This window comes from Cetorhinus maximus, chromosome 5 (genome assembly GCF_964194155.1).
Source record: "Cetorhinus maximus chromosome 5, sCetMax3.hap1.1, whole genome shotgun sequence".
Classification (NCBI taxonomy): domain Eukaryota; kingdom Metazoa; phylum Chordata; class Chondrichthyes; order Lamniformes; family Cetorhinidae; genus Cetorhinus; species Cetorhinus maximus.
This window is the reverse complement of record NC_135883.1, coordinates 122156807-122181992: the sequence shown is the minus strand read 5'-3', so window position 1 is coordinate 122181992 and position 25186 is coordinate 122156807. Positions and strand designations below refer to the sequence as shown.

The following is a 25186-nucleotide window of genomic DNA, read 5'->3' as shown; positions in this document are numbered from 1 at the left end:
TAGCCACTGGCTCACAAGTACAGTATATTAAATTGCATTGTCAGGATGCTTCAAGACAAAAAATTGTTCTGGTGTAATACTTAGTTTAGGCTTCACTTAAAATGTTACAGCACAGAAAATGGTTGTGCGGACCTACAGGTCTGTGCTCCACATGAGTCTCCTCCCACCCAATAACACATCCTTTTATTTCTTTCTCTGTCATGCACTTATCCAGCTTTCCCTTAAATACACCTATGTTATTCATCTCAACTACTCCTTATGGTAATAAGTTCCACATTCTCATCACTTTCCTAGCAAAGAAATTTTTCTTGAATTTCATATTGGATTTATTAGGGATTAATATTTCTGATTCCAGTTTTCAATTCTCCCACAAGTGGAAGCATCCTCTCTACATTTTCAAACCCCTTCATAATTTCAAAGGCCTCTGCAGTCCATGTGCTGTAGGTACACCACAGTGCTACTAGACAGGGAGTCCTAGAGAAAGAAGACCCAGCCTATACAGTCTTTCCTGATAGTTGTATCTTCTTAGTACTGATAGCAATGCTTTTTCTTAAATTGATAATACTCTTGGTAAGCACCTTGGGGCATTTTACTACTATATAAATACAGGTTGTTGTTGCTGGTATTAGCTTTCTAAATTTTCTTTGCACTTTCTTCAATGTTTCTATACGTTTTTTATAATAGAGGCCAGAATTATACACAGTACTCAAACTGTGGTCTACTCAAGGTTCCACATAAGTAGGGAAGTACTGTTAAAATTATGAATATATTCCTCAAGCAATAAACCAAAGTGCATTGTTTGCACTTTCAATGGCTTTACTAACCTGCTATGAGAAGGAACTTACTTATATTTAATGAATGTGTATCCCTAGATCCCTTTGTAACTCTAGGCCATTTAGACGATCATTATCATACCATCTACCAAAATACACCATGTCCTGCTTTGTTATATTGAAATCTATTTTTTCTTCTTTCACGGGATGTGGAAGTGGATGTGGGTGTGGCTAGGCCAGCATTTATTGCACATTCCTAATTGCCCTCGAGGAGGTGGCGGTGAGCTGCCTTCTTGAACCGCTGCAGTTCATGTGGTGTAGGTACACCCATAATGTTGCTAAGGAGGGAGTTCCAGGATTTTGAACCATAAGACGTAGAGAAGTAGGCCATTCGGCCCATCAAGTCTGCTCCGCCATTCCATGAAATCATGGCTGACCTGATAATCCTCAGCAAAAACAAAAATACCTGGAAAAACTCAGCAGGTCTGGCAGCATCTGCGGAGAGGAGCACAGTTAACGTTTCGAGTCTGAATGACCCTTCAACAGAACTAAGTAAAAATAGAAGAGAGGTCTTCTATTTTTACTTAGTTCTGTTGAAGGATCATTCGGACTCGAAACGTTAACTGTGCTCCTCTCCGCAGATGCTGCCAGACCTGCTGAGTTTTTCCAGGTATTTTTGTTTTTGTTTTGGATTTCCAGCATCCGCAGTTTTTTGCTTTTATCTTACTGATAATCCTCAGCTCCACATTCCTACCGTTTCCCCATAACCCTGGATTCCCTTACTGATTAAAAATCTGTCTATCTCAGCCTTAAATATACTTAACGACTCAGCCTCTACAGCCCTCTGTGGTAAAGAATTCCATAGATTCACTACCATCAAAAGAAATTCCTCCTCATCTCTGTTTTAAATGGACGTCCCCTTACTTTGAGATTATGCCCTCTGGTCCTAGACTCTCCCACAAGGGGAAACAACCTCTCAGCATCTATCCTGTCAAGCCCCCTAAGAATCTTATTTGTTTCAATAAGGTCATCTCTCATTCTTTTAAATTCCAATGAGTACAGGCCCAACCTACTCAACCTCTCCTCATAAGAAAATCCCTCCATACCCGGGATCAATCTAGCGAACTTTCTCTAGACTGCCTCCAATGCCAGCATATCTTTCCTCAGATAAGGGGACCAAAACTGTTCACAGTATTCTAGGTGTGGTCTAACTGGTGCCTCGTATAGTTTTAGCAAGACTTCCCTATTTTTATACTCCATTCCCTTTGAAATAAAGGTCAACGTTCCATTTGCCTTACCTATTACCTGAACTTGTATGCTAGCTTTTTAGGATTCATGCACGAGGACCCCCCAAGTCCTTCTGTGCTGCAGCTTTCTTCAGTCTTACTCCGTCTAATAATATTCAGCTCCTCTATTCTTCCTGCCAAAGTGCATAACCTCACACTTTCCCACATTATATTCCATCTGCTACATTTTTGCCCACTCAGTTAACCTGTCCATACCCCTCTGTAGACTCTTTGTGTCATCCTCACCTTGCCTTCCCACCTATTCTCCAGGCAAGTGGGGGGTATTCCATCACACTCCTGACTTGTGCTTTACAAATAGTGGACAGCTTTGGAGAGTCAGGAGGTGAGTTAGTCGCTGCAAAATCCCCAGCCTCTGACCTGCATTTGTAGCCACAGTATTTTTATGGCTGGTCCAGTTCAGTTTCTGGTCACTGGTAACCCTCAGAATGTTACTAATTCAGTGCTGGTAATGCCATTGAATGTCAAGCGGGGATGGTTAGATTCTCTCTTGTTGGAGATGGTCACTGCCTGGCACTTGTGCGGCACAAAGATTACTTGCCACTTTATCAGCCCAAGACTGAATGCTGACCAAGTCCTGCTGCACATGGACACGGACTGCTTCAATATGAGGGGTTGCGAATGGTTCTGAACATTGTGCAATCATCGGTGAGCATACCCGCTTCTGACCGTATGATAGAAGAAAGGTCATTGATGAAACAGTTCAAGACAGTTGGGCCAAGGATACTACCCTGAAGAACTCATGCAGCGATCTCCTGAGGCTGAAGTTATTGACCTCCAACAATCCCAACCATCTTCCTTCATGCCAGATATGATTCTAACCAGTGGAGAGTTTTCCCCCTGATTCCCATAGACGTCAGCTTTGCTAGGGCTCCTTGGTGCCACACTACATCAAATGCTGCCCTGATGTCAAGGACAGACACTTGCACCTCACCTCTTGAGTTCAGCTCATATTCATGTTTGGACCAAGGCTGTAAAAAGGTCAGGAGCCGAGTGGCCCTGATAGAACCCAAACCAAGCATCAGTGAGCAGGTTTTCCTGAGCAAATGCCACTTGATAGCACTGTCAACGACACTTTCCATCACTTTGCTGATAATCATGAGTTGCCTGCTGGGGTGGTTGGGCAGATTGCATTTGTCCTGCTTTTTGTGGACAGGATATACCTAGGCAATTTTTCACATCACTGGGTAGATGCCAGTGTTGTAGTTATACTGGAACAGCTGGGCTAGAGGCACGGTTAGTTCTGGAGCACAAGTTCTGGTTTACAAACAGTCGCTTGGTAGCACAGAACTTGAATAATGCTAAAAAGAGAGAGCAACATGCTACTGAAGCTTTTTGTCTTGCAATCATCAGGACAAAGGCAAGAATGCCAGATTGCAAACAATCACAGCAATTTATACTGGAGGAGAAAAGGGTGCTGTTTGGTTGGCAGGTCAGCTCTGATTGGCCGAGGCATTGCCATGAAGAAAGCAATGGGGAACTATGGATTCTCCAAGCTCCCGGGTAATCCATACATAGCATTGAAGTAAAAAGCTAACACTTCAAGTTAAATTCAGTTTAAGTATTTTTGTTTTAAAATTCTAACAAAGCTGATTTACAATCAATTTCAAAGTGATTATTAGCTTTGGCAAGTATTATTGTCTATAACAATGGAATTATTCAGGCCAAGTTACCAAGGTGTCAAATTAGTATATAAGAACAACTTGGATATACTGATGAATCCATGTTGTTCTTTTTACATTAAAGGGCAAGACAAAAAAAGGATGGTCACATTTTCCAAAAAAAAATATATTGCAGTCAAGCAAGCAATAGAAATAAAGTTTTAGATTTTAAATTTTATTACCCTTCAATTTTTTTTTTGTTCACTAATTGGAGAAGTGTGTTTTGCAATTAATACAACTTACACTTCGCATTCTCAACTGTAGTCTTGGAAAAAAAGCTTTAAATATATTTGTAAGACAACAATGCCACATTTGTTTCGGACCTGCCTCATCAATTTCATGGCTCTCAACATTCCAAAGTACAAAACAGATAATTATTAGCTAATGAAATACTTATTAAAAACATAGTACATGGTAATGCATGGCCCAATTGACAATGATGATCTAAGAGGATGTCCGTTGCAACGTTAACATGAAGGCAGTAAGGGTTGGTTGATTAGCTGTTTGCTTGATTTCAAGTTGTCAAGTTAGGTTCTTGGGTGACAGGGAGAAAGTAAAAGCCAAAACCAAAATATGGCTGCAAAACACATTTCTTTACTTCATCTCTCTCCTGACACTTCTTCTGATGCCTACTCAGTGTCCAGAAATTTCTTCTGTTGTTTTAAGTACCTTGAGACATTTTGTTTTGCTAAAGGCACAAATGTTCTTCTGGCCACTTCTATTTATAAAGCACCTTTAGCATAGTTAAACATCCCAAGATGCACCACAGGAGGAATTATCAAACAAAATAATACTTTTATGAATTTGTTTCAGAATATCTCAGTGTAACTTACTTCTCAATGCATAGCATACTATAAACGTTGATGTAAGCGTTGTTTATGGGGCTCTAATAATTTCACTAACTCCACTTCAACTTTGTAGGGATTTATATTGCCATCACAAATGGTATTTCATTGCTCAACTGTCATAAGATTAATGCAAATTAGATTACATACAGCAGGAGCTCACAGCTTCTCTCAGAAATACTACCACTGCCATCCACTATCCAGAAAACAAACAATCAAATTAATGAGCTGAATGCATAGCTAGAGACATGCTTTAGAAGCTAAAGTTTCTTGAGGCATTAGTATCAGTTGAGTAGGAATGAGCACTACAAATCATTAAACGTGGGAGGACAAGTACATGAAGCTGCAAAAAGACAAATTCAGGATCTTATCAAGTTGCATGTACTATAAAACCAAAGGGGGAATGCTAAACCTATACAGATCATTAGTTAGATCAGTTATTCACTCTCTCTACCACTAGCACAGCTTGCCTGCAGATCATCTACAATACGCACTGCAGCAATTCGCCAAGGTTTCTTCAACAGCACTCAAATCGTCAAGCTCTACCACCTAGAAGGACAAGTACAGTAGACACATAGGAACACCACCACCTTCAAGTTCCCCTCCAAGTCACACACCATCCTGACTTGAGAATACATCGTTACTGGGTCAAATTCTTGGAATTCCCTACTTAATAGCACATACCACATGGGCTAAAGCAATTCAAGAAAATGGTTCTCCACCACCTCCTCAAGGGAAATGAGGAATGGACAAAAAATTGCTGGTGAGCCTACATCCTGTGAAAGAATAAAAAGTCAGAATACAGTGCCCAGTTTTGACTGACTTTAATAAAGATTTCAAGACAATGGAGATAATACAGAAGAGATTTATTAATATCACAAGATAACTAGGGATGAAGAAGGCTTAAATCATACCTCCAAGCATATTGTAAAATTTGAAATAAAAATCAAAATTGCTGGAAATCTTCAACAAACTGGCAGCATCAGTGGAGAGAGAAGCAGAGCTAAAGTTTCAACTTTCAACAGAACTCAGGTCAGGGCCTGAAATGTTAACTCTGTTTCTTTCTCTATAGGTGCTGCCAGACCTGCGTGGTTTTTGCAGCATTTTCTTCATTTATTTCAGATTTCCAGCAACTGCAGTATTTTTCTTTTGGATGGTCAAAAGTTTCCCTCATTTTCAGCATCTAATTACTTCTTTCAACATTCCAGGATTTCTGACTCCACTGCATTTCCTGAAAGACTATTCCATGTACTGATTACTCCCTGTTTCAAGAAGACTTTTACTAGTTTGCATCGATGTCCCCTTCTCTTACTCATAATTTACGAAACCTGAGAAGAGTGGGTTTTAATTGCAAGGGCAAATGAGAAATACTTGACTCTTTTCAAGACAAGACAGAGTTCTCATAGAGGTGTCCAAAATTATAAGGGGTTTTGACACAATCATTAAGGAAAAAAAAACAAAAAAGCACACACAAAAAAAACAACGAAAGGAGGAATAGCCAAAAATTTCATACTCAGTGTTGTTAGAATGTGCAATGACCTACAGAAATAGTGGTGGAAGCAAAATGCATAAGGGCTTTTAAAAAATGATATCAATAAATATTTGAAAATTAACGATACAAGGAAAAAAGGCAGGGACGAAGTTGATTTCTTTTTAATATTCATTCATGGGACGTGGGTGTCGTTGGCTAGGCCAGCATTTATTGCCCATCCCTAACTGCCCTTGAGAAGGTGGTGATGAGCTGCCTTCTTAAACCGCTACAGTCCATGTGGTGTAGCTACACCCACAGTGCTGTTAGGGAGGGAGTTCCAGGATTTTGACCCAGCAACAGTGAAGGAATTGCGATATATCCCCAAGTTAGGATGGTGTGTAGCTTGGATGGGAGCTTCCAGGTGGTGTTGTTCCCATGCATCTGCTGCCCTTGTCCTTCTAGGTGGTAGTGGTCGTGGGTTTGGAAGTTGCTAAGGAACAAGTCAGTGCAGGCAAGATGGGTTCTAACAAGCTGGAAAATTTTATGATTTGATAACTGAGATTTTGGACCAGTATCTTTAAGGGAGGGTACTGCAGCAACAGGAAGGGTTTAAAGTAGTAATAGTAGAGGGCGGTTGTGGTGGATGGGGGTGCGGGATGGGATGCAGTTGAAATCAATAGGCATTTAGGAAGGGGAACATAGTCAGGAGTATTATGTACAGTTTGTTTCCCTATTATGCAAGATTCCAAAAGCAGAGAAAATGCAGCATAAATTATATTGGCTGCAATCAGGAACATGGAGTACAGTTATAAATGGAACTTGAGAAATTAGAACATTGCCCTGGGGCTGAGAAAGTTAAAGGGATGACCTGATAGGGAATTATTATAAGGTAAATGCTGATAGATCGTCTCCACTGGAGCAGTATGGCATTAAATGGGCACTAATTTAAGATGATTGCAAGAAGAATTAATGGAAGTTTGAAAAAGCTTATTTGCATAAAGGATGGCTGGATGTGGAATTTTCTGACACATGATGTTGAAGCAAGAGTCAACTTTAAAAGGGAATGAGACTGTAGCTTGAAAACGAGGACTATAAAAGAGTATGGGGAACAAGCAGAAGAGTGATTTATATAATGAGATGCATAAACAATTAGTTTTAGTGAAATTGGTTGAGAGATAAATGTTGGCGAGGACGAGCCAGGAAACCTCTTGCTCTTCTTTCAGAACTTTTATGTCAGCTTGAACAAGCGACCAAGGTTTCAGTTTAATGTCCCATCTGCTGCAAGACAGCATCAAAGTATTAGACCACATTAGTTACTCAAGTCTTTCAGTGGAGCTTGAACCAACAACTTGCTGACTCAGAGGTGAGAGTTGTACCAACTGAGCTGATGGCAGACACAGAATAATCAGTATTCAGCTAAACGTATGGATACTTTCACTAGTTAGTTGCAGAGACTGAACTGGATGAGTCAGGGATGCATATTTTTAAAGGTGTTATTTATCCATATGGTGGAAGTGAGAAACATTTGTAGAAATTTCCTGAAAGCAAACCGAGCACAACGACAAAGGCCCATAATAATGTTTGAGAGAAAAATATAATCAAGAATGCTTTAGACTACAAAAAAAAGTAATAAAAGTATCAGAGGCATACCCAGGCATATAAATCAATTAAATTGATCTCTGCTGCTATTTAGGTAGCAAACCATTCCCATGGGAAGTATAAAGGCTGACTTGGTTCAATTAAATTGAAATCCTAACGCAAGCTGGCTAGGGCAACTTTATTTGACTCCACTGTAACTTTCTTATGCATATACAAAACATGCAATTTGTCTAAATTCCCTTAGCATGCATCATTCAGGGAGCACCATGGACAGTACATTTTTTACTCCAATAAGAGTACATAAAATATTTAGAAATACTTTTGGAGGTTATTAGTATTCACACAGAATATTGTACACCCACATAGTAAAATAGATTCCGCTTTAAAAGTTAATATATGTTGTTTCAGTAGATATTTCAATAAAGCACACACAATTATGAATTGAGTGAATAGTCAATTGTCAAACTGTATTTTTGTTTCTACTTGCGCTGGTAGAAGAACCATAGAGCCATAGAAAAGTTACGACACAGAAAGAAGCCATTCAGCCCATTGTGTCTGCACCTACTGAAGAAAAAAACTAGCCGCCCATTCTAATCCCACCTTCCAGCACCCGGTCCGTAGCCCTGCAGGTTACAGCACTTCAGATGCAGATCCAGGTGCCTGCTAAATGAATTGAGCGTTTCTGCCTCAATCACCAATCGAGGCAGCGAATTCCAGACACCTACCACCCTCTGGGTGAAAACGTTTTTTTCCTAATATCCTCTCTAATTCTTCTACCAATCACCTTAAATCTGTGCCTCCTGGTAATGGACCTCTCTGCTAGGGGAAACAAGCCTTCCCTGTCCACTCTATCTTGGCCCCTCATAATTTTGTACACCTCAACCAAGTCATCCTTCAGCCTCCTCTGTTCTAAGGAGAGCAACCCTAGCCTACCTAATCTTTCCCCTCAGCTGCAATCTTCCAGCCCTGGCAACCTTCTTGTAAATCTCTTCTGTACTCTCTCTAGAGCAATTATGTCCTTCCTGTAATGTGGTGACCAGAACCGCATTGCAACAATAAAAAAAACTTAAATAGGTAATTAAAATATTCCGAATAGAACAACACCTTACAAATAAAAAAGAAACGTGTGACTTGACAGGAATTGGATTAAAAGAGCAGTACTGTTTGCATATTTACAAATGCACATCCCTTCCAAGAGCTATTATTTTTAACCTTAGCATTTGGAGTAAACATTATAATACTTTCTAGGTTTTCACTAAACAAAATGAAAATGGAAATCTTGCTACATCGAATGGACAAAACTACATTGGAATGAAGTACTTGAACTGATTTAAATTTGACCAAAGGGGAAGTATTTTCTTCTTTCCTTCTGAAAGCTGACATTTTCATTTATAAAAAAGTGCTTATAAATTGGTTTAAAGGTTAGTGGCACAAATCATTAATATAGTGACTGCATTGTGAAAGATATTCAATCCCAATAGTCAGTTTACATTGATGATACATCGTGCCATGACAATTTATAATTGCTATCTAGATGATTTAATAAAAGTAGACCCTCTATTACTTAAAGATGAATACCCTAACCTTCTCCAGTTAAAATATTTCCGATATGTTTAAGTTGCATTCTAAAACTGCTTGTTATTTATCAAAGTCAAATTTAATTAAAAGTCCATTTCAGAAAAACTATTTTAATGACCTCTAAATATGGAAGTGCAACATTATAAATAAGTTTTTGCCAGCTGGCATAAAAAACACTTTCATATCAATTTGACTTGTATATTGAATTTTATAGTACTATACTGCTGGATGAAAAAAAATGGCAGGTCCCATTTTCAGTGGCCTGTAAACGCAGTCAAAATTCTTCACTTCAAAATAGTGGGGTTAAATTCATTAGTTTCCATCTAAGTTACATTGAATTTTGGCAATGTAGGTACTTCAACCAACTGGCAGGGTAATCCTTTGTTAGATTTCTAATGAGCACTCCAACTTCTTACGAGTACGTCAAGACAGAAGAAAATGTTACTAGAATCTACAAATTAATGTTTCATTCAATTTGTGGAAGACCATGCTTAAATTCCAAGAATTTTTGAATTACTGGGGCTTTTAGATTTCTATTCATTTGTGTAATGAAATTCACTGCAGTTTTCAGGAAGTCACCACTGAAATTATAATTACAAGGCTTATGTCTGTAAATTGCAACTTGATTTTATGTAAAACTCCCTGCTCAATTCTTTCCTGTGGCTAGCCTGATGCTGAAATGTACAAAACTGATGTACCAATAGATACAATTATGAGAACACACAGATAAATACCAAATGCATCAATTCTAACCGCAACCCTGGCTACTGTCATTGTTTTCTCCAAGATCTCTCCATAGTTTTGAACATAAATCTACCACTCAATCCTCCTCCATCTCTCCTCCAGTTTGCCAGATGGTACCATCCTTGTATGAATCCAGTTCTAACCTCCCAGTCTAACCAACAAATCTCGTGCAACAGTTTCCTCCCCAATGCCCAGTCACTTCATGAATGCACAAGGTTCCTCTCCTCATTAACAATATCTCCATGTACAAAGTCAGTAAATCAATGACAGGTGACACATCTAACTTTACCACCCTCAAGTTCAACATTACCACTATTCTGCCTCATCACTAATTGTGGCTGACCTGGGGTTTTCTATTTAATGTTAACAAGACCAAAGCCATCCTTTTCAATTCTCTCCAGAAGTTCCTTAACTGAGTTCTATCCCACCATCCCTGCTCCCCACATCCCAAAATATTCCATCTCCTTTCATGGCTGCTTGGTCAAATGATCAGTATGCAACCTTCGCAGTCCATCTGACCATGAACTGAACTTCAAGTTCCATATTTTATGCATCATCAACTTTGTCTACTTCCACCTTCATAGTATTGCCCACCTCCACTACCAACAATCCAGCTGCTTATGAAATCTTCACCCATGCTTTCGTGAACTCCAGATACAAAGGGGGTGAAAACCATCTTAAGAGGTAATGAAAAAGGATAGAATGCGCATCTGCAGTCCATTTTCTACTCCACCCAGTTTTATTTGACATTGTATTCAATAATCTCATCATTTTTCTTTACCCTCCATAAACTCTACCTAATTCGAAGTTCTGCATCTCATCTGTCAAAAGGTTTTGTTTATCTATTAATGCCTTTCTCACCTCTAGACTTGATTATTCCAATGCATTCCGTGCTGACCTCTCACATTCTACCCTCTGTAAAATTGAGGTAGTCCTAAACTCCACTGCCCGTATCCTTATTCACACTAAGAACCATTCGCCCGTCATCCCTATGCTCGCTGATCGGCGTTTGCTCCTAGTCGAGCAACCTCTTAAATTTAAAATTTTTGTCCTTGTTTTCAAATCCCTCCATGACCTCACCCCTCCCCATCACTATAATCTCCCCCAGACCCACCACTCACCAAGAACATAAGAAATAGCAGGAGTAGACCGTACAGCCTCTCGTGCCTGCTCTGCCATTCAATATGATCAAGACTGACCTTCTGCCTCAACTTCACTTTCCTACCCAATCCCCGTATTCCTCCATTCCTGAGTGACCAAAAATCTGTCTGTCACAACCTTAAAAAAATTCACCGATAGGACATCCATGATCCTCTGGGGTATACAATTCCAAAAATTAACAACCCGCTGAATGAAGAAATTTCTTATCTCCTGAATGACTGGCTCTTATCCTGAGGCTGTGCCTCCATGTTCTAGATTGCATGGTCCTCTCAGGCTTACACAGTCAAACTCTTTCAGAATGTTGTATGTTGCAATGAAATCCTGTCTTATTCTTCTAAACTCCAGAGAATTTAGGCCCAATTTACTCAGTCTCTCATTATAGGACATATAACCCACTCACCCCATGAACCAATCTAGTGAACTTTCAACAGTAGCAATGTGGATACAAAATTGGCTGAGTAATAGGAAAGAGGGTAATAGTCAACCGATATTTCTCTGGCTGGAGGAAGGTTTGTAGTGGAGTTCCCCAGGGGTCGGTATTGGGACACTTGCTTTTCCTGATATACATTAATCTAAATCTTGGTGTGCAGAGGACAACTTCAAAGTTTGCAGGTGATACAAAACTTGAAAGCATTGTAAACTGCGTGGAAGACAGTGTGGAACTTCAAAAGGACATAGACAAGTTGGTGGAGTGGACAGATGAAGTTCAATGCCGAGAAGTGTGAGGTGATGCATTTTGGTGGGAAGAGCATGGAGAGGCAATATAAAATAAGGGGTACAATTCTTAAGGGAGTGCAGGAGCAGAGGGACCTGGGTGTATATGTGCATAGATCATTGAAGGTGGCATGGCAGGTGGAGAGAGCAGTTAATAAAGCGTATGCTGGATTTTATCAATAGGGGCATAGAGTACAAGAGCAAGGAGGTTATGCTAAGCTTATATAAGACACTTGTTGACCTCAGCTGAAAAACTGTGCCCAGTTCTGGGCACCACACTATAGGAAGGATGTGAACACATTGGAGAGAGTTCAGAAGAGGATTACAAGAATGGTTCCAGGGATGAGAAACTTCAGTTATGAAGATAGACTGGAGAGGTTCGGGCTGTTTTCCTTGGAAAGAAGAAGGCTAAGAGGAGATTTGATAGAGACATTCAAAATCATGAAGGGGCTGGATAGAGGAGATAGGGAAATGCTGCTCCCGCTCGTAAAAGGATTGAGAACGAGAGGGCACAGATTTAAAAGTGATTTGCAAAAGAAGCAAATGTGATGTGAAAAAACTTTTTCACTCAGCAAGTGGTTCAAGTCTGGAAAGCACTGCCTAGAAGTGTGGGGGAGGCAGGTTCAATCAAGGCATTCAAGAGGGTATTCGATGATTATCTGAATAGAAACAATGTGCGAGGGTACAGTGAAAAGGCAGGAGAATAGCAGTAAGCCATAATGCTAATTTGAAGAACCAATGCAGACACGATGGGTCAAATGACCTCTTTCTGCACCGTAACAATTCTGCGGTTCTGTACCGTCTCCAACACAAGTATATCGCTTCTTAAATATGGAAACTAACACTGCACACAGTACTCCAGGTGTGGTCTCACCAAAGCACTATACAATTGTAGCAAGACTTCCTTATTCTTGTACTCCAATCCCTTTGCAACAAAGGTTAACATACCATTTGCCTTCCTAATTGTTTACAGTGCTTGCATGCCAATTTTGTGTTCCTTGAATGAGTAAACCTAAATCTCTCTGAACATCAACATTTAGAAATTTCATGCCTTTTAAAAGCTATTCTGTTTATCTATCCTTACGACCAAAGTGAATACCTCACACTTTCCCACATTATACTCCATCTGCCACCTTGTTGCCCACTCGCTTAACCGGTCTATATCTCTTTTCAGCCTCTTTGTGTTCTCCTTACAGCTTGATTTGCCACGTAGCTTTGCATCATCAGCAAACTTGGATACATTTCTTTCAGGCTCTTCGCCTAAACCATTAATATAGATTATAACTATCTGAGGCCCCTGCCCAATTCTTACAGCACTGCAGTAGTTACAGCCTGCTTTTTTGTTTATTCATTCACGGGATGTGGGCTTCACTGGCTGGGCCAGCATTTATTGCCCATCCCCAGTTGCCCTTGAGAAGGTGATGGTGAGCTGTCTTCTTGAACCACTGCAGTCCATGTGATGTAGGTGCATCCACAGTGCTGCTAGGGAGGGAGTCCCAGGATTCTGACCCAGTGACAGTGAAGGATATATTTCCAAGTCAGGATGGTGAGTGACTTGGAGAGGAACTTCCAGGTGGTGGTGTTCCCACCTGTCTGCTGCCCTTGCCCTTCTAGATGGTGGTGGTTGCGGGTTTGGAAGGTGCTGTCGAAGGAGCCTTGGAGAATTCCTGTTGTGCATCTTGTGGATGGTACACCTGCTGCTACTGTGCGTCGGTGGTTGAGGGAATGAACGTTTGTGATGCCAGTCAAGTGGGCTGCTTTGTCCTAGACGATGTCAAGCTTCCTGAGTATTGTGGGAGCTGCACTCATCCAGGCAAGCGAGGAGTATTCCATCACACTCCTGACTTGTACCTTTTAGATAGTGGGCAGGCTTTGGGGGGGCAGGCTTTGGGGAGTCAGGAGATGAGTTACTCGTCGAAGGATTCCTAGCCTCTGATTTGCTCTTGTAGGCAAAGTATTTATATGGCTAGTCCAGTTCAGTTTCTGCTAACTTAAAAATGCCCCATTTATGCCAACCCTCTCCCTGTCCACAGGTCCACTCTCGGGCCTGTTTTTATCCTGAGTCATTCCTCTTACTAACCATATAGCTGCACATATCTAATTTTGGCCCCTCGAGCTTCCCGATTTTCATTACTTCACCTTTAGTGTCCGTGCCCTCAGCTACCTAGGCCTGCTCTAGTAAATGACAAGTCTTTACCCACCTATGTCACTTGCTTCTTTTAAGATACCCCTTGAAACCTACCTCTTTGATCAAGCTTTTGGCCATCCGCCCTAATATCATGTTGCATGGCTCGGCGTCTTAAGTTTGTTTTGTGATTCTCCTGTGAAGTACCTTGGGACGTTTTATTATGTTGAAGGTACTATATAAATATATCTATATATAAAAGTTGTTATTGTTGTTATTACCCCTGCCTACCTTTCAAATGGCTTGCTGTCCCTAAAGTATGGATTTCAGTACCCTCTTTATGATCTTGCCCAACCCTACTGGTATCAGTTACAGTTCAGCTGCTAACCTCGGAACCAGAATATTGAGTTAATACCTTGCTCCAGAGGCTTAAGCACAGCACCTGGGGTGTGCTGCACTAACAAGCATGCTGGCTTTTGATTGTGATATTAAACCTTCTCAGGTTGTTGCTTTCGTCTTTATTCTTTCATGGGATGTGTGCGTCACTGGCGAGGCGAGCTTTTTTTATCCATCCCTAATTGCCCTCGAATTGAGCGGTTTTCTGGGCCATTTCAGAGCACAGCTAAGAGTCACTGTGGACGTGGAGTCACGTGTAGGCCAAGCCAGGTAAGGATGGCAGATTTCCTTCCCTAAAGGACATTAGAGGCTTTTACGACTATTGATGATATCTGGAATTGAAAACTAGTTTCATGGTCACCGTTACTGAACTAGCTTTTCAATTCTACATTTTATTAACCGAGTTCAAATTCCATAAGCTGCTGTGGTGGAATTTGAACCCATGTCCCCAGAATATTAGCCTGGGGCTAATGGCCTGGGCCACCGGATCACTAGTCCAGTGACATTACCACTATGCTACCATCTCCCCACAGTTATCCCATGGCAGCATTTCAGAGATGGAGTGTTTTCCTGGTATCCTGGCCAATACTTTTCCCTCAACTAAAAACATATTTTTCTGGTTATGATCACATTGCCATTTGTGGGGCCTTGCTGTGTAGAAAGCAACTCCTGCTTTTCTTACATGACAATAGCCACTACGAATCCAAAGTGCTTAACTGGCTGTAAAGCACATTGGAATGTCCTGTAGTCATGAAAGATGCAATATAAATGCAAGTCTTTCTTTACTTCAACAATCTCCTCCAGAAAGGGGTATTTTGCATTCCAACTTCCTGCTGTAATTTTCTTTTAAGGGATATCAGCATGTCATCATTCAATGGGGAATGTGTCATGCGATCCAGTTTTAGTTTCACTTTTGCTTCGAGCAGAGTACACACACAGCTCTGATGTCTTCAAGCTTTATACCTATGTATAACTGTTCTTGTGCCCAGTCTAAATAAATGAACCCACAACGTGTTTACCCAATCACTTACGAGCAATTGGTGATCGTATTATTATAATAACACGACATGGTGATCAGTGGTGATAAGACAGTTGGCAGCAAGATTAAGTACAGGTACGATATGGTGAATATTCTTAGATGGTGCTACATGGCATGATGTTTTGGTCAGTATTGGAGAGTGCTAAGTATGCAGCGTGGGGCTGCACAGAAAAGCTTTGAAGACACAGCGCCAAGATAGTACTCAAATAAAGAGCCTGTAAGCAGATGGATCCCTTATGCTAAGATGCAGAGCTTAGCCTGTCAGTTCCATGAGTGGGACAGTGCATCAAGAGGACCAGCGCCAGGTTAGCTCAGTCGGGAAAGGCGAGTGACCAGGGTGTGGGCAGGATCGATAGTGAGCAAAGGAGAGTCAAACAAAAAAAAGCCACAAAATTCCCCAGTTTGAATTGGAATGCAGCTGACCTACTATCCGAATTCAAAATTATTAAACAGCATGCAGAGCGATGGTTTCTTGATTCAATTGTGACAAGCAAGTCATAAAAATTTGCCTAGCGATTGGGAATGAAGGACTACACAGGGTGAACACATCAGGATTAACAAAAGAGCTAAAGGATACCCACAAGATATGGATTCCATTGGAAGACCGGCTCTGAATCAGGTTAAACTTCCCTATTCATCGACTAGAGTTCATGTCATTTCAACAACAGCCTGCAGAACCCATAGACCATCTTATCAGCAGATGCAGAGAAAAGGGTACGTACTGTGATTTTTCAGATGCAGAGTTAGCAGACAGAATTGTTGAGTTGGTGATCACATCCACTTCCATGGAAGCATTCCAGCAAGACCTGCTAGACAAACCTACAACGTATAGCATCGAAGAGCTGCTCAAGGAAGGATGCAAGTACAAAGCGATTCCCACAAGTCGACAGAGCTTACAAGTCCTAAGTACAATACCAATTGTTGACGCACTCACTAGAATACCCCAACCTAGCAAGACAAGTGGAAAATGTGGCCTTCTGCATACACCAAGGAACTGGCCTGTCAATTCTGCAATGCATGTGGCAGAAAGGGCCACTGGCAGCAGCAGTGCACTACAGCAAAGGCAGATGCAGCTACAAAGAGTCGAGTACTGATCCAAACAGGCCATACACAATGGGTACCTTCAAGCAATATGACCATCCATTATCCCATTAGAAGCATATACATGAGGTGACTGCCACACCAGAAAATGACAACAAAATGCACAATAAGACAAAGAACAGTGAGCATGTTTCACTCCATCAATCTCATGGAAAACATAGATACCATCAGACCGTCTGAAGTGCTTGCCAAGGTTCAAATTATCTATCCTGAGAAAGTTGATAACTATTTGTTATTGGCCAAGATTGACACAGGGGAAAGTACCAACGTGCTGCCTCTGAATTCTAAAAGACACGTACCCAAAGACATAGAAGGCCATGGCAAAACCTACTGCTGTGAAGCTTTCAGCATACAATGGGTCACTAATTCCATGTGCAGGATCCATAGCCCTGGAGGGCAAGAACAATCAATTCTCCTGGGTGTCACAGATGTTCTATATCATGAAAACTAAAAGGTCCAGCAATTGCAGGTCTCAATTGGAGGCAGTTCAAAGGAGGTTTACTAGATTGATACCTGAAATGAGTGGGTTGTCTTACAAGGAAAGGTTGGACAGAATCGGCTTGTATTGTGTAGAAGAGTGAGGGGTGATTTGATTAAAGTATACAAGATCCTGAACGGCCTCGGCAAGGTGGACATCAAAAGGGCGTTTCCTCTTGTGGGTGAGTCCAGAACTAGGGTTCACAGTTTTAAAATTAGGGGTTGCCCTTTTAGGGAGAGATGAGGAGAAATTTATTTCTCTCAGAGGGTTGAGACACTTTGGAATTCTCTGCCTTAGAAGGTGGTGGAGGCGGGGTCATTGAATGTTTCAAGGCAGAGGTAGATTGATTCCCTTGCCTAACAAGAATCTAAGGTTATCAGGGTTAGATGGGAATGTGGAAATCGAAACACAAGGTGGTCAGCCATGATCTTATTGAATGGCAGAGCAGGATCAAAGGGCCAAATAGTCTACTCCTGTTCCTATTTATGTTCCCATGTACCAGCATGTCATAACCTCATACTAGTCAGATATCACAGGGCAGATCAACCTCCGAAACTGCGCCTATCACCTCAGTTCACTACCTAACATCAAAATATCCAGAATGTTTTGACAAAATTGGCAGGTTCAAGGCAGCTGCAACATTACACTTGCAGGAGAATGCAAGTCCATCAATTGATCCACCATGTAAGTGCAGCATCCATATACAAGACAAACTGAGGGTCGAAATGGACAAAATGGAGAAAGAAGGAGCCATTAAAAGAGTACAAGAGCACACATTGGTGCAGCTCAATCACATGTGTCATAAAGAAGGGTGAATCATTGACAGTATGCATTGATCCATGATGTTTAAAGGCTGCTTTGAAACGTTGGCCTTACAAAATACCCACATTAGAAGAGTTAAATCCAAGATTTTCAGGCGCAAAATTCTTCTCGAAGCTTGATGCCAAGCATGATTGCTGGTCAGTACATCTCGTGGAGAAGTCCCAAGAACTTGCTACATTTCATACCCCATTCAGAGAATACTGTTTTCAGCAACTTCCTTTCAGGTTCTGTTAAATAGGATCCCTTTAAAGCTCACGTGGACCGTATTACATGCACAGTGCCAGGACGCATCTGTATCGCAGATGACATAGCTATTGCGGAAAGAACAAAGCAAGAACACGACCACAATCTGCACTTATTGGTGTAAGCAGCGTGTAGTGAAGGATTGGTGTTCAACAGTCTGAAATGCGATATCAATGTGCAGCAAGTCAATTTCTTCGGTTCTATTTGTTCCAGTGTTGGCATATGTCCCAATCCAAGTAAAATAGAGGATATTAAAGCCATGCCAACTCCTCAAGATAAGGACGATCTTTTGAGATGGCTAGGTCTCTTTAACTTCTTGTCTCCATACATTCCCAATTTTGCACAAAAATCTTCATCACTAAGGGAATTGTTGAGGAGGGAATTGTTGAGAAAGGATGTGCTTTTCCCGTGACAAGACCACCATCAATACCTCTCTGAAGCATCGAAACAGTCATTACAGAAGCATCGACATCACAATTTTACAATTCTAGGGAGACAACTACTCTGGAGATAGATGCCTCACAAAAAGGTCTGGGAGCATGGATACTACAAAAAGGCAAACAAATTGCATTTACTTCAAAATCTCTGGCCATAATGAAATCCAACTACTCCAACATCGAACGGGAAACATAAGCTTCAGAGTTTGGAATTGTGTGTTTTCATACCTACCTGTTTGACAAAAAATGTTTGGTAGAGACAAGCCACTGGCAATGATTTGGTGAAAACCATTGACCAGTGCATCACCAAGATTGCAATGCCTCTTGATAAAGATAACTGTGAGATTAATTACAAGCCAGGTAACTTGATGATCACATCGGATACACTTAACAGATTGTCTAACACAGTGAAAACAGAAGCTATATCCTCAGATCTGACAGTGACATCAACCTTGAAGGTGTTCTCCAAAATGACTTTGTACATTTTGCACAACGCAAATGCCAGCGGCTACAAGAAGGAACTGTGAAAGATTATACACTACAGAAACTGTAGAAAACCATCATTGAAGGATGGTCTGATTCAATTCAGCATGTCGACAAACATGAGGCCATTTTGGCCTTAGCAGGATGAACTAGGAATCTCCCAGGGAGTCATTTTTAAAGGCAGTTAGGTCATCACACCGGAATCTTTGTGATCTGATATTCTTCAACAACTTCATCACTCACACATGGGCATAGATCGAATGAGAAGGCTTGCAAGAGAAACAGCTTATTAGCCAGGTATGAACAATGACACTGAAGTCGTCATCAAGAAGTGCAAGGTATGCCCAGAGCATTTGCCAAGTCAGCACAAAGCATCACTGATTCCACATAAATTTCTTACCTAACCTTGGTCCAAAATCACATCTGACCTCTTTCATGGCATTGGCACAAACTTCACTGTTATCGTCAACCAGTTTACCAAGTACCCCATTATTTAACAATTGCACAATACGTCAAGCACAACTGTCACGCGCACTCTGTGCTATTTTCAGTTTACCTGGTGTGCCGAGACAGATCATTATGGATGACGGTCCACAATTTGTTGGTGAGCCATTTCAGGATGTGAGGGAAAAGTGGTATATCAATTACACTACTACTTCTCCTCATTACCCTGGATCTAATTGCCTAGCTGAATGAATGATTCACACGTTGAAATCCCTAATTCTCAAATGTAGACAGCCCAAGCAAGATCTACACATTGCAATGTTATATCTGAGAGCCACACATTTAAGTGGAACTATTCCATTACCAGCAGAGTTCATGTTCGGCAGGCCAGTGCATACCAATTTGCTTCTTACCCATTCTACTCTCTCAGAAACTAGACAGCAACTTTTAAAACTACAAGAGAAGATGACTAATGTGCATGATAAAAATGCAGGTACTGAATTGCCAAGTTTACAGTTGGGACAACAAGTTCACATCCAAGACATCCAAGATCCCCAGAAGGTACGTGGCAAACGGCCGAGGTGACAAGGACTTGTTCAAAACCAAGGACCTATGAAGTAATTTCACACAGCAGCACAACGGTGAGGCGTAACTGACGACAAATCAGATCCATTTCAGCTCCACAGCCGCTGTAACAGTCCTACTGCATCTCGGACAAGATCCCAAACGCAACAAGGAACAACACCCAAGAATGACAATCCCACAGATCATTGTCAGCAATTAAAGAAACATCCAAACAAGGTTACCATTACAAGATCTAGGTGTACCAGCAGATCACCTTTATGCTTTAGAGACTCAAAGTGCACAGAACTGATGAATCTATGTAATGGTAACTAAACAAGCAAATGTTTGTAAATAGCTACACTTCTTTGGAAAGGGGGAAAGTATCTTTAAAAGTAAAGGGGGATGTTGGAGTATGCATTTAAGGGATATCAGCATGACATCACTAGAAGGGAAACATGTGATGTGATTCAGTCTTATTTTCACTTTTGTTTTGAGCAGATCACACACACAACTCTCATGTCTTCAAGCTTTATACAAATGTGAATAACTGTTCTCATGTGCCGAGTCTAAATAAATGAACCCTTAATGTGTTTACCCAATCCCTTATGAGCAATTGATGATCAAGTTATTATAATAACTCGACGCTTCAGACCTCTGAATCACTAGCGCCACCCCAACCCAACTTAACCTAATTTTGTTCAATGTCTGATCTACCCAACCTTTTCTAAAAAGCATTTTCAGATCTGTTGCTATGCTTGAGTTCTATATCATTATAGAATAATATATAATTTACTATATAGTATTCTTTTAATAAGGTATATGTTTCAATAAGCCTACATTGCTCATGTGGTTTTGCAGAAACAACTTGCTGCATTAAGACAATGTTAAAGAAAAAAATTTCAACTGTTTTTCCAGTTTTCATTCCATTTCTTTTCTGAGTGATGCATCAGGCACATGTAAGGAAGATATATCTGAATATCAAGATTATCCAAGTTCTAATTCATTTTTGTTTTAGGTTCCAGCCTTATTCTACTTCAAGAAATGCACATCACTGTGACAAAGTGGCATTAAAACACACTTGAAGGATTTTTAAGGTATTCATATATATAAAAAAAATACTTTTCCAGTTGAAAATCTACTTCAAGTGCCATAAATGGAATGTCATGCCTAGTCAGGATGTAACTGCTTCTGAAACAATCTTAACCCACTTATAACTTTATCCTTCGAGTTACTAAAAAAGCTTAATCAGAGGAGATATTAAGATCTGTGGTAGCAAAGCACTCTTCAGTGCCATTATGTACCACTAAGAAGTGGTACAATAGCAGTTCAATCTCCCAGCACATATCTCACTTGGGAAGTTGCTGTTTCATAAGGAAGGAAAAAGACTTCAACAGGACATCAACAGTTTCTCTGATATAAGACAAATAGCCTACTCAGAGTCTATTTAACAGAAGCTTGGGAGCAGTTCATTGTTGGACATAGACAGGGTCATTGTCAGTGGAGAAAAAGGATTTCATACCTTCAAGTTAAAATATTTGCAGTCCAACAGTGCCATACATTAAGTACTTCAGCATCGTCATATGGGATAAAAGTGCTGTCCTGAGACATACTATTTCTCTTATCTGAACTTTCAAAGTTAGATAAAGAACAGAAACATCAAACATCACTGGACAAATATAATTATTCACCTTTCTTGCAGCATTGATGTCAAAGAATGGCTTGTTTCGAACACTAAATGGTTCCCTTGTTTTGTCAATCTGCCCACTCTTCATTTTTTCATGCCGTGGTTGTATTATCTCCTTTTCAATACAGCTCAATCGAACATTAAAATCACAGTCACCAACTGGCTTCCCCTACATGGAAAGCAAAATTTTAAAAAATTAGTCCAACAGGTAAAGTACTTCTGTTTATGAGAGAAAAAAGGAAAAATTGGATTTTATTCATGTCCATTTGTAGGTCTTCTCCTGAAATTGAAACATCAGAATGTAGCAGGCCATTCAGCCCCTAAAAGCCAGTTTGTCATTCAGTCCACCATGGCTGATCTATACTTCAACCCTATTTTAACTACCTTTGTTCTCTAGTCCACGATACCATTACCTAACAAAAATAGGTTGATTTAATTCTTGAAATTTCAATTGAGCAAATCGAGACTCGAGAATAAGGATCAGGGAGAAGGAGCAAATGATTGAGGCTCATGTAAAGGTGAGGGAAAAAAGAGGGGGATAGGGGAGGCCTAGAGTCCAGCGTTTTCTGCAAGCAAGGAACAGTAGCAGCAACTAACTAAGATTGTTGGTTTGAGAGGAGTGGTCAGTAAATGGGTGAATAAAACCTGGGGCCTTTACTGTGATTGGTATAATAATGGAAAGTGAGGGGGTGGAGCACTCTCATTGGAAGAACCAAGGGGGAAAAGAGAAAAAAAAGAGACAAGTGGCTAGTCATGTACGAACCAAGTCATCATTTACAATGGGATGGAGTATCCTCCTCTGTCCTATAACTGCTACCATTCAATGAAAACTCCTTTAGTGAGTCTGAACCCAGGAAGTGATTTGGAAATAGAAAACAGAAAATGATGGAAATACTCGGTAGGTCTGGCAGCCTCTGTGGAGAAAGCAACTGAGTTAACCATTCATCAGAACATTTGTATTAGTGATTTAGGAATGTTGGTGCTGAACTCAGTTTAAGATGATGTGCTATATAAGAAGCGTGCAAATGCTCCATTTGGTTCGGGTAAGTCTATACGGGCTGGTTTTGATGTGTTCAGTCCAAGTACAGGTCAGCTCTGGCTGTTCAGAGCTGTCATGTTTGTGGAGTGGAATTATAGCTGTAATTACAGGGTGAATGCATCCAGATTATAAGATTACTACTCGTTACAAGAAAGATATCAGGGCATTATAACTATTAATACCAGTTATGTACAGTCCAGTGAGTTACTGGATTACCATTGTTATGAGGGGAATCGAAGCGTTAGAAGTATTATGATTAGAGCAATTACAGTGAGTTATTACAAAAGTAAGATATTGCAAATGCTCAAAACCTGAATAAAAACAGAAAATGCTGGAAATACTCTGCAGGTCAGGCAGCATCTGTGGGGAGAAACAGAGCTAACGTTTCAGATCAATGACGACTCTTCATCAGAACAGGGTCCGATGGTGGGTCATGATCCACTGAAACGTTAACTCTTTACAGTGTTACTAATAGTTACTAATGGAATCTGCGAAGATATTTGGCATCTACTCTGTCCACCTCTAGTTACACAGTTTCACAACAGTGCAGGAGGCCATTCGGCCCATCGGGTCTGTGCTGGCTGTCTGAAAGAGCATCCCTCCTAGTCCCACTCCCCTGCCTTATCCCCGTAACCTTGCACATTCTGTCTTTTCAGGTAGCAATCCAATTCCTTTTTGGATATCTTGATAGAACCTGCCTCCACCACCCTTTCAGGAAGTGTGTTCCAGACTCCAACAACCCTTGTGGGTGAAAGAAATTTTCCTCACATCGCATTTACTCCTTTTGCCAATTATTTTGAATCTGTGCCCTTTAGTTCTTGATGTTCCCTTGAGTGGGGACAGTTTCTCACTATTTACCCTGTCCATACCCTCAGCGTCTTGAATACCTCTATCAAGTCACCTCTCAGCTTTCCTTTCTCCAAGGAAAACAGTCCCAACCTCTCCAATCTATCCTCATAGCTACAGTTCTTCATTCCGGGAATCATTCTTGTGCATCTCCTCTGTACTCTCTCCAATGCCTTCATATCCTTTCTCAAGTATGGAGCCCAGAGCTGGACACAGTACTCCAGATGAGGCCTAACTAATGTCTTGTACAAGTTCAACATGGCCTCCTTACTTGTGTACTCAATGCCCCTATTGATAAAGCCTGAGATACTATATGCTTTATTAACTGCTCTCAACATGCCCTGCCATCTTCAATGACCTATGTACGTATACACCAAGGTCCCTCTGTTCCTGCACCTCCTTTAGAGGCTCTCCCTTTATTTTATACTGTCTCACCATATCTTTCTTACCAAAATGAATCACCTCACACTTCTCTGCATTCAACTTCACCTGCCAATTGTCTGCCCAATCCACCAACATGTCTGTCCTTTTGAAGTTCAAGACTATCCCCATTACAGTTGACAACATTTCCAATCTTCATATCATCTGCAAATTTTGAAATCATGCCCTACACACCACAGTCTAGGTTATTAATATATATCAGGAAGAGCAAGGGTCCCAACACTTATGCCTGGGGGACTCCACTACAAACATTCCTCCAATCTTAAAAACAGCCATTTATCACTACTCTCTATTTCCTGTCACTCAGTCAATTTCTTATCCAAGTGCCTACTTTCCCTTTTATTCCATGACCTAGAATTTTGCTCAGAAGTCTGTTGTGTGGCACGCTATCAAATGCCTTTTGAAAATCCATATACACCACATCAACAACAATGTTTCCCTTATCAACCTTCTCTGTTACCTCCTCACAAAACTCCAGCAAGTTAGTTAAACATGATTTTCCCTTGATGAATCCATGCTGGCTTTCCTTAATTATCCTGCACTTCCCTAAGTGATTATTGATTTTATCCTGTACTATAGTTTCCAGAAGTTTCCCTACCAGAGGTCAAACTGACTGGCCTATAATTGCCAGCTTTATCCTTGCACCCCTTTTTGAACAAGGGTAAAACATTTACAGTTCTCCAGTCCTCTGGCACCTCCCCTGTGCCTAAGGAAGACTGAAAGATTATCACTAGTGCCTCTGCAATTTCCACTCCCACTTCCCTCAGTGCCCTCAGATGCAACTCATCCGGCTCTGGTACCTTATCTATTTTAAGTGAAGATAGCTTTTCCAACACCTCCTTCCTCTCGATTGTAAGTTCTTCTAGTGTATCAGTTACCTCCTCTCTCTCACCTCAGCCTGGGGAGCAAGTGCTTCCTTGTAAAGACAGGTGCAAAGTACTGGTTCAACACCTCCGCTATTTCTCCAGCCTCCAGATGCAAGTCCCCTTTTTTGTCCCTAATCGGCCCTACTCTTTCTTTTGCTACCTTTTATTATTTACATGCTTATAGAAGACCGTGGGATTCCCATTTATGTTTGCTATCAGCCTCTTTTCATGCTCTCTCCTTACTTTTCTTATTAGTTTCTTCACTTCCCCTCTGGACCTTCTATATTCAGCCTGATTCTCCATTGTATTTTCTATCTGACATCCGTCA

General features: G+C 40.8%; 1 protein-coding gene across 4 annotated transcripts in view; it reads right to left on the bottom strand.

Annotated features, from left to right (window-relative positions):
• Positions 1–25186, bottom strand: part of rngtt (RNA guanylyltransferase and 5'-phosphatase) — a 428584-nt gene that overhangs the window by 226425 nt on the left and 176973 nt on the right. For all 4 annotated transcript variants that reach the window (XM_078542420.1, XM_078542421.1, XM_078542423.1 and 1 more), the window contains exon 11: positions 21671–21835. In XM_078542420.1, coding sequence (XP_078398546.1) covers positions 21671–21835 — 165 coding nt within the window. The remainder of the gene's footprint in view (positions 1–21670; positions 21836–25186) is intronic.